This window comes from Pocillopora damicornis, chromosome 3 (genome assembly GCF_964200805.1).
Source record: "Pocillopora damicornis chromosome 3, jaPocDami1.2, whole genome shotgun sequence".
In the NCBI taxonomy this organism is placed as follows: Eukaryota; Metazoa; Cnidaria; class Anthozoa; order Scleractinia; family Pocilloporidae; genus Pocillopora; species Pocillopora damicornis.
In genome coordinates this window covers 6,997,018-7,007,492 of record NC_142672.1, presented here as the reverse complement: position 1 = coordinate 7,007,492, position 10,475 = coordinate 6,997,018, and the positions used below count along the sequence as shown (strand labels likewise).

At 37.9% G+C, this 10,475-nt stretch overlaps 2 protein-coding genes across 2 annotated transcripts in view; one reads left to right on the top strand and one right to left on the bottom strand.

Annotated features, from left to right (window-relative positions):
- Positions 1-9,503, bottom strand: part of LOC113665684 (uncharacterized) — a 20,309-nt gene extending 10,806 nt beyond the window's left edge. The window contains exons 1-12 of the mRNA XM_089200230.1: positions 9,154-9,503; positions 8,599-8,700; positions 7,447-7,542; positions 6,178-6,441; positions 5,261-5,642; positions 4,447-5,165; positions 4,193-4,286; positions 3,492-3,526; positions 3,271-3,357; positions 2,689-2,739; positions 2,305-2,403; positions 673-720 (exon numbers count right to left, since the gene is read on the bottom strand). Of these exons, the coding sequence (XP_089056356.1) occupies positions 673-720; positions 2,305-2,403; positions 2,689-2,739; positions 3,271-3,357; positions 3,492-3,526; positions 4,193-4,286; positions 4,447-5,165; positions 5,261-5,642; positions 6,178-6,441; positions 7,447-7,542; positions 8,599-8,700; positions 9,154-9,235 (2,059 nt within the window). The 5' untranslated portion in view covers positions 9,236-9,503. The remainder of the gene's footprint in view (positions 1-672; positions 721-2,304; positions 2,404-2,688; positions 2,740-3,270; positions 3,358-3,491; positions 3,527-4,192; positions 4,287-4,446; positions 5,166-5,260; positions 5,643-6,177; positions 6,442-7,446; positions 7,543-8,598; positions 8,701-9,153) is intronic.
- Positions 1-10,475, top strand: part of LOC113673034 (lactadherin) — a 46,815-nt gene that overhangs the window by 22,080 nt on the left and 14,260 nt on the right. The gene's annotated exons all lie outside the window — the stretch shown is intronic.

Sequence of the window (10,475 nt, the reverse complement as noted above, 5' to 3'; positions counted from 1 at the left end):
GACTATTTTGGTTACAATTCAGACAAAATGATTCTTTCACCATTTTTGTCCATTTGAATTCAAACAAACAAACTCTGTTGGAAGGCATATGTTTCCACACACAAAATGAAGCATATATCAATTAACTTTTTAACATCCGGAAAATAATTCTCTATTTCATAACATTTCTTCTTTACATGTGCAGAAATGTTGTCGTAATATAGAATTCCTAAAGGGCTACAAAAACTGGGCAAGTTAAATACGTGTTAACCCTTTCACCCCCAAGATCTCATTAGTAATTCTCCTTACTGTCTGCCGTATAATTCTTGTGATGTTAGTTCAGAGAATTTTGGTACTGGATCAACTAATAATCCACTAATTGATATTGTTCTCTATTCTCATTGCTTGTTTGCTTGATATTTTATTGATATTGTAATGAGAAATTCTATCTTGGTCACTCATGGGAGAAAAAGGGTTTAAAGAGGAAGTCAAGCGGTGGAGGTATAAATTGTCGACCCAAAACCATGTTCACAAGTTTTTGAAAACGTTGCTATTTAAAAATTCATATTAGATACATATGCCTTTTCTTTTCCCATCGAAAAGGCGACGGACTGGACATTAACATTTATCACATTGAAGGAGAAATACCTTTATTGCTATTGTGGAAGGTGAAACAAAGCAGATTGTACTTACCGTCTAAAGTCATTTCAATGTCTTCTTCACTTATTCTGGAATACCTTTCTAATGGAAAAAGAATAGGTGCTCAAATTGTAACTTTTTTGAAAACGGGTTTATATATACATATTATATATACATGACTGGTTATCACCAGCCCGATTTCAGCACTAATAGGACAGTGTACGCGCCACGCTTGTAATTGGACAGTGTAACAAGACAATTAAGGAGGCTCAAAGGGGTTTTCGTTGTTGCAGTGTTTGTGAAACGATGGAAGATTACATAGAAGGATATTTAATGGGGTGGGCAAACTATATGTCTCCTTGCAACTCTATTGCTGGGCTATACTTTGAGGATACTTGTGACGTCATATCAGTTACTATGGCAACGCACAAGGTCCACAAAAACGTCCACTAAATTTTAGTTTTTGTAAATTATCTGAAAAACTAATTAGGTGACCTACCATTTTTATTTCTTTGTTGGAAAGTTCCCTAAATTATTTAACTTTTCAGACAGTATGGAAAAAATTTATGCAGTAGAATTAAATGTATTTAAAGAAAATGCGATTTATGGCTTACAGAAAATTCTACTGGATAATCTTTCCCGAAACTTTTATATTGGAAGTGCCATCGTGAATGGTGCGTACATGCAAAAAATCAAGATAGGTCACCGCACAAAATTTCGAGCTAGAAACAAATGTATTTCGCAGATTTTATTTCCGGTTCGCGCAATTTCAAGTAACATTTAACTTCCGGTGTGCTGATTTTGATTCATTCAGCTGACGCGTGCATCTTAGTTGTGGCGTTTGTAGATCGGCGAGAAAGGGTTTTTTTTCTTCTACGAGTTATTTTTTTCTTCTACGACTTTGGTTTTTTTCTTTCCTGACCTCTTTTTTCGACTGCTACTTCTCTTTTTATCCATGCACAATTCTTCTCTCCATCAGCGACTTTTTCAAAACCCGCGCCATATCCTCAATCTGCGAACTTTTATTGTGTTTTGTAGTGGACTGCTAGGTGGCCATTTAAAAAAGACTACTCAGTTTTGTTTTTTTTTTTTTTTTAGCAGCCATCTTGATTTTTGTTTTCTTTTCCATTGAACTGTCATTGTTTTACCAGATTATCTTCCAGCATCGCATTTGGTGACCGCTTTGTTAGGAGAGCCCGCAATCTTAAGGCACTCAAGAAGAAGTCGCGAGTGGAAAAAAGTCGCAGTCAAAAAGCATGATGTCGCGGAAGTTGATTCCCTTTCCAAACCACTGTCGAATGGATTGAAGTTTTTATGCAAACTGCCCCTTACAATATTCTTAGCATAGCACAAACCACATGAGGTCATCAACCTCGTTTTCTCTGTTCAATTTTAATTAGAATAAGAAATTCTAACCAAATTTTCATTTTGGACATTTTGGCAGGTACATCATTGCGACATTTTCAATTGTTTGGTTCTCATATTACGATGCTCTGCATTTCATGCGTCTTTCATAAAAGCTTGAAATTAGCGTTTGCACGCGTTGAACTCCTCTTAATTACCGCAGGCTACGGTTTCGAGCTGCATGAGATTTACTCACAGTTTTCTCCATCAGAAAACCTGTTTTAAAATTTTTGATAACCAATCACAGCAGTGAAATGGCTTTCTCATAATTGCAGAACTTACCAAGAATTTTCTGCAGCTCCTGTGTGCTGTGGCCTTGCAATGTTGTCCCTCCTGATCTCCACCCTGGATCCGGTTCTCTGCTATAGGCGTACGGCTTATCTGCTTTATGTACATACTTGTTATTATATACATAATGTAATGAAGGCTAACATAAAGGTCAATCAAACTTCGCGAGTTACGAAGGAAACGGTTTATCAAATGTAAATCGCTTGCTACCTCCCTTTTTTAAAGACTGATAAAACAGATCATCGACGATATATTAAGAAAGAATGCAAGTACCAGGGTGGCTAGGCAACCGCGCATTTCAACAATAGAGTACGAAAGAATATCAAATGAAAAGAAGCCACACACTGCAGACTGTCTATTTTGCTAAATACAACTTACCAAATTTAACACTCGATCGATCGATCAGCCGACCGGGACGTGGAGGTGAGTCTGAAGAAACGCAAGACAAATGTAAGCCTATTTAATTAATTATTCTTAAGGTATTAACTTACAAAAGTTGCCATAAGTGTACAGCAGACTTTCGCGGGTGTCCTTTGCAAAAAAAAAATGTTAACGCGCTATTTGAAGCATGACTAACGTAAACTATATGTAAATTAAAAGGTTATAGCCAACAATTTACGCCTTTGCCGGGTGACCAGATGTCAACTTATGTCAAAATGCAGAATTTGACATTCAGTTATATTCTAGACAATTAAAAATAAATGCTCAGACAATTCGTTGTTTTTCTCCCCTTAATGATTGGACAAGGCCGGGGCTTTCCTTGTAAGGGAGACTTATCGCCTTTTTTTTGCTTATCTCTGTTATCAATTGTCTTAAAAGTTGACACATAAGAAACATACGTCCCTTGGTACTAATCCTTTCGAGAACTTTTAATTACGAAAGGTAATAAGTGGTATTTTTCGAGTTTTACAAAACAAATGTGAGTCTGTACCGTTAAATATTGACACAGTTTATACCTACCGCCTCCATGGGTTAAAACGCTCCTGCACTCTGCAAGTGGCTTGCCGAAAAGCTTTTCTTTTACATTGCGGAAAAATGATTTCTTCCCTTGAAGTTCAGAAATAAAAAATTTCAAAACTTCTACCATACGTTCTTCGTCTGTTCATCATGCACACCACACGAAAAAAATCAGACATTCATCAAATTTTGACTTCCCTTGTGAAAATAACTAAATAACTTACCTTCTCTATCGCCAGGGACATCAGAAAGACCACCTCTACATAATTAACATGCGAATGGAGAAGGAAAATAAACCTTGTAAAAATCATAAAGGGAGGAAGTTTCTAAAGAAACTGTGGTGCTGCGTCGGTGGGAGAGTATAGCAGGTAATTTAGTGTTAACAACTGAGTTGAAAACGTAAATTGGCCACTGTAAAGGGTAAAAAAGCTGACGTTTCGAGCGTTAGCCCTTCGTCAGAGCGAAGACGAAGGGCTAACGCTCGAAACGTCAGCTTTTTTACCCTTTACGGTGGCCAATTTACGTTTTCAACTCAGTTGTTAACACTTAATTACCTTGTAAAAATCACTTTACTTTTACGATCATTTTAACAAATCCTTGGGTAGAAACCAAGCTAGGTTCAAGTCATATGTTCGTTCAAGAGATTATTCTTCATTCAAAACGGGCGTTTCACGCTGCAATTAATGGACTATGCTTCTAAAACTTTAGTATAGCATTTAAGGACCACAGAAATGAACTCACTACGAAGGCATAATATTTAGGAATTAAGGTAACCACTCCATAAGTTAGTTGCACTCAGTTAAAATAATCTTGATGCCGCTTAACGTGAAATAAGGTTCCTATATGCAGGGCGTAAGTAAAAGTATCTTTGTGCAAAGGTCGATTTGCGATTTTCGCGCATGCAGTTAACTTTTTGAACTCTTACCCGTTACACTTAGCCGTTTTGTGAGGCATGATGGAAGCATCAGCGGCCAAATGTTTCGTCACGTGAAGGGTACAGCCGTGCGTAACTCCGTAATCTAATATAAAGTAAAGGTATTCGACATACATTTCTATCATTGGCTCCATCAATTCACAAGATAAAATTGTCAAAATAGAAGCATACTTCCATCCCGTGCGACGGCACCTTAAACAAATTGTTAATAATGTAGATGAGTTTCCAAAGAAGTGTATCTTTACCTTGTAACGGACTCTTGTCTTCATCTGGATCAAAAATTATTGTGTCCATTGCAAATGTAAACCTCCATTTTTTCTTCTCATTCTTCACCCCAATCTTTTCCATCAAATCGTGGAAAGTATCTTGAGGACTACATCTCACGCGGACGGGTGGAGAACCACCTGAGAAACAAGCTTCAACGTCGATGAAAAGAATCTTCATTTTCAACTCAAGCCTTGATCCGGAACAAATACCCAGGTTGTCTAAGTTCCTTTTATTTTTAAAAGGACAGAGTTTTTTTTCATTGAAATAAAATATGACCTGTGTATTTTCTTGTAGGTTACAACACGAAGGAATTTCTTCCATGACAGCCTTCAAGTTCTTCTCTTTGTCTATCTTCAAGGCATGCGAGTCACCATTCTGTTCTTCCACAGTTATGTGAATATACTCCGGGAGGATGACGGCTACAGCCGGTCGTGGACTGCAGATGAGTTTATCAGGGAGGCACTCCCTTGGTGCTCCGGACAGGAGAGTTTTTCCAAAGTAAAGCTTTTGGTCACTGACCGGAACGTTAAGCCGTCTCTCTATCTGTTCCATGAGGTCATGGACCTTTGACCTGCCCGGATGTACCTTTATTGGAAAGGTTTTTGGATAAGACACTTTAGAGGATGCCTCGACTGTCACTGAAATTGTCATTTCTGCATCGATAAGTCTCAGATTTCCTGGTGTCCTAGGAACACGACTGTCACAAAGTAAGGAAAAAATTGGACAAAAAGTTAAAATACGTCTGAATCTACTATCCAGTCTAAAGCTTAGGGGTTTACACAGGTCACTTACTTTACGAGAGAAGCATTTGGGAGCACCTTGTCGTCTAGAGCTAGAACTTGATCCGGGTCATTCCGTACTTCCATTTGGCTTTGCAACTCATGTTTCAACTCACCAACTGTCGCCGATGGAGGTATGCTCACATTCAATGGCTGAGAAGAATCAGAGGTGATCACTGGAATGTTAAGGAAAGCTTCAGGTGTGAACACGCACTTCACAAGACCATTTTCAGGCCGGCCAGATTCAATGCCTGCTTCTTTTGGTGCACTTTTCACTCGGTAGAAGGTGAACCTCTTAGCCTCATAAGCTGATCTTTCGATTGACATCTCCTCTCCTCCGTGGAGAACCCATCCACCAATATCGTAACCATCAATAGATATGTCCAAATGACAACCTGTTAAAGATCACAACCAATGACAAATAACGTTATGATCTTTATGAACTCAGGCCAAACGACGTAAAGAACGGGAATATCTGGTCGCATAACTGGTGGCAAGCAAATGGCACTCTCTGCCGGCTGTATCACTTTCCTATCTTCAAGGATTATCTCCCTGTCAACGGAGTAATCAGCGAGTGACAATTTTAAGTAAAATGGCATCTTGCCCTGGCCATCGTCTTGCAAAAATTATCCGAAATATCATAAGTGTAACTTCGGAGGTGAACATTGATACAAGTCCAAGAAAATTTATGGACCGTTGTGGACGGTCTGAAAATATAGAGCAACAGGAACTTGCAAGAAATGAAATCTATTGAAAAGTGGAACTGATAAAATGCAATAGCACTGGTACCTGAGATTTAATGAAAGCGCAGTCCCGAGTCAATAAACGGGAAATTGATTTTTACTTAATACTCAGTAAGAAATGGAACCAGACCACGGGCTATGCTACAGGAACATTATCAAAACATATGCCTCTTAATTTGCCCCTCACCATAAGTGCGTGAATTTTTGACGAGTATTTTATACTGTGTTCCACTCTTCACTTCCACAAACTCTCCATCACGAGTCTTAAAGTGTTTTCCACCCAATATTTCCACCGAGTAACCCTCGTAAAATAGAAAGTTAACATATCGCACAGGTTCCGGTTCAATAGCTGGATCAAGTTGGAATCGGGAAGACGAAGCGACTTGAGTGGGCCCCGTTTGCTGTCCTGCGGGTGCTGGCAAGGGTGCTGGGCGTGTTCTCAGAGAGGAGCCTAGGTTAAACAAAGAACAAAAATTAGATTTGGGCCTCACAAAACGTAAAAAATAGATCGCAATAATGGAAAGAGGGTGAGGAGAGTTGAAAAATTATTCTCTTTTTTAGGTCGGTCTGATAGTTGGAAGTTTTGTATAGTCTTTCAATCCCGCGTTAGCCCTTCGTCAATCACTCTGACGAAGGGCTAACGCTCGAAACGTCAGCTTTTTTACTCTTTACGGTGGCTAATTTACGTTTTCAACCCAGTTGTTAACACTAAATTACCTGCTATACTCTCCCACCGACGCAGCACCACAGATTCTTTATAAACTTACCTCTTTATTCATTTATCAGGTAGTTAAACACTAACACCAAATTCTTGTAACTGATTTACAAGGAAATGTGTAGCAGTTAGAAAGTAAAAAAAAAAGTAAAGCCTTTATACAGGCCCAAGAGGCCCATGGGGCCGGTGCTTGACTCTGGTTTCCTTAGCATGAAGCGGCTAGGAGTATTGCTACTCCCCCCTGGATAGGATGCTAGTCCATCACAGGGTTACCCCCAGCTGGTACCCATTTGTACACCTGGGTGAAGAGAAGCACTGTGAGAGTAAAGTGTCTTGCCTAGAAACACAACACAATGACCCCAGCCAGGGCTCAAAACAGGACCACTCGATCCGGAGTCAAGCGCACTAAGGCACATGAGGTCACTGTGCCTGACCACTAGCAGTTAGAGGGGAGAATTAACAATTAGATCTCAGGATTTAAAGAGTTAAGGGCTACTTGAGGAGGCTAATTTATAATTATAGGAGTAAATGTTTCACCTTTTCTATCATTTTTTGATCAGAAAAGTGAATTTGTGATAACACATGCATTGCTGTATTTGAAATATCCTGTAATCAAATTAACAAATATCAAATGAGCATTGATAAAAGTAAAAAAAATAAAGAGGGAAAAAAGTGAAAAATGATAAAAGCTCAAACCTCTTTCTACTTTTGAAAATATAGATAAACTTAAGTAATTTATACCTTCAGTAGTCTCTGTAGTATTCACAGGACCACTTTTTGCTGTTCCTATATCTTCACCATCCCCAGCCCCATCAGTCACCATGTCACCAGGCCCATCTGATGATAAAAATATAATCATTATAGGTAACACTAAATTTATGTGTTTATGATAATGTTATGGAAAATTGACTAACTTTGATTCCTAACATTTCAGTGATCCCTGACTCTACCTTAAGCTGTGGAAATTTAAGAAAACTGAAGGTGATTGAATGAATAACCCATTATAAAAAATCTCTATGATGCAATTTCATCTCAACAAGAGCTTCTTTTTCCATTTTCAAATCAACACCTTCATTTCTGTAGTTTTTGGAACTGCCTTTGAATCAATCATGACAGGATATGGGCCAGTTCCCTCAAACATCTGGACTGGTCTCCAAAACACAGAATTAATCTCTTAGTTACCAGTTGCATTCACTAAATCTCCTAGATTTTGGATAATTATATTTTTTTTAACACATTGTAGATGGTTAATTAAATAAGGGGTGGATTGGGATTATAATTCAAAATTACAATTCTCCAATGTTTAGATTTCCGGACAGTATTAAATCTATGACAGAAATCACTTTATGACCTAAATATCAGTGCTTTTAATGTAAATATCAGTGCATGTAATTGATTTATTATTTTCCAGATTTTCAGCAAATGACTAAGGATACAATTCCCAACATGGTCAATCATTTTGTCATCCACCCAACATGATAATGAAATACATAGATTATCAGCAATTAATTTTTTCGCAGCATAGTTACAATTTTGAATCAAAATAGAAAAAAATGATGTGTTTAAAAATCCAGTCATCAAGGTATGGTTAATCAAAATAAAAGTTTTGTGTTGCAACTTTTACTTCAGCTCATTTCCAAATGAAACTTTTCGATACTTTAACCTTTTAACTCCCAGAAGTGACTAACAGGTAGCTTCTCCCAGTGATATTCATATGTTTTCTAGCAAATGGTTAATGAGAATACTCAAACTTATCAAGAGGAAGTTTTTATCTTGATCTTCCACCAAATTCTCATCACTAATTTATTTTGGAATTGTGCATCAGCAAGAGGAGAGAATTAACAATCAGATCTTGTGAATTAAAGGATTGACAGTTTACTGATAATGCTGTACCTTTATTTCCTGCAGGGTTTACTGTGTCACAAGGATCTCTTTCTTTTGTTGTATGATCATTATTATTCCTTCCCCCATCACTCACTAAGTCATGTAGCTTAGCTGTTTATGATAAAATTATGGAATTTGAATAGTCGCCATTAAAAACAATAGTTAGTATAATCAATTTCAAACTTCCTAAGGAAGTATTAAGGTTTGTGGCAAACTTAAGCTATGGGAGGTCATTTTGATGGTTATCTATGTTTTAAGGGACAAAGGATTCGAAAGTGCTTAGGATGCAATACAACGCATAAGACGCATTCCATTGCGTTCAAGTAAAATTTTACACCAGTTTTATGGTTTTTAGCACGTTTCCCAAATAGCCGAGAAAATGTTTACTAATTATCGTTGTTGACCGAGTAATTCGTTTCTATCTCATGCACAACCCCTGTTGATCAACTTTCCGCAACAAGTAACGCCATTCAAGCCAAAGATTGATCGCTTAGTTGTAAAAAACGTTCGTCAAAATGTATCCTGTAAATTCTCCTTAATCCGATACACGATAGAAAAGCTTACCTTCAGGCTCAATTCCGTCGGTTGTAATTGAAAAATCCTGAATTCTCCGCGGGAGATCCACTCTGCCGATTGTCTCAACCATATTCTGTAGCAAGGTCACATTAGTTGGGCCAATTTTGTCATCTCTTTGTAGAGCACTAAACAACTGCAGCCCACTTCCTGTATTTTCTATTATCCCCGAAGGAAGAAAGTCCTTCGCAGCAAATGCTAACTCTTTCAGATCTTTGGATGATAGTGCAATCGATAGCTCTATGAGCAACTTCCCGTAAGAAATTATGCGGTACTCTTCTCGCGCTGTGGCCAATTTTTGTGGTAATCTATTCTGAAGAGGTAGGCATATTTTTTCCGCGTTGTACTTAAGAGCGACGGTCAGGAAATATCGACCAAAATCTTAATTTCGTGGCAAGAGTTGAAAAATCGCTTTCTTTCGTTTTTTGCCCATAAGTAGCTTTTAGGTAGATAAGATACCTGATGTGGATTGTTCCTGCCAAAAGCTTTTTATTTTTTAGAAAAATTAGAATATCGGTTTTTGTGGTCGGAGTCACAAAATTGGCTAATCATTTACGTGAAATTTGCATACATCAACTTGCCTCTCGTTCGCAAACAAAGTCGTACGGAGAAATTTGGACACTTTATTCCAACAGAATCACTGTTCTTCTTTTATTAGAAGATTCTTTTAGAGCAAAAGCGACACTCACCGAGCAGAAATTATTTAAAAATGAGGAATAGGTTTTATGAATAACAAAAACTCCGTTTTGTTATTGATTTTCGACGGCAATATTGCACATGTGGTATAACTCCAAATTGACTTCATTCTAGTTAAATCCCACATTTAGACATACATCTAAAATATACCTGGGAATTAGCTTGGGTTATTGAAGGAAATCTCTCTAAGGCGGTATCGAAGTTAAGGAATTTTCATGGTGGGTCGACGGTAATTGTGTAAACACTTCCAGTTTCGAAATCCATGAAAGTGGATATTTGATCCCCAAATACTCATTTTTCTTAATCCTTGTAGGTTTTACAGTTGCAAAGTTGTGTTTCTACTTAAAGAGTGAGATAGAAAAGCCAAACTGGGTGAGTTTTGGCCATTTTGAAACGCTAAACTCTTTGTTTCGTGACTAAACGTGATATTGGGGAGTCGATCAGTCACGGAATCACAATATTAACAATGTATTTCTTGACGTCGTATGAGAACAGTGTAAGGGTATAATTGAATGAGTAAAACAGCAAGTTTTGGAAAATATGGCTCTCAAAAGTCGGTTGCCATGGTAACGTCAATGCTGACGTACAAGTCACGACGACTTTAACATGTCCCCAGA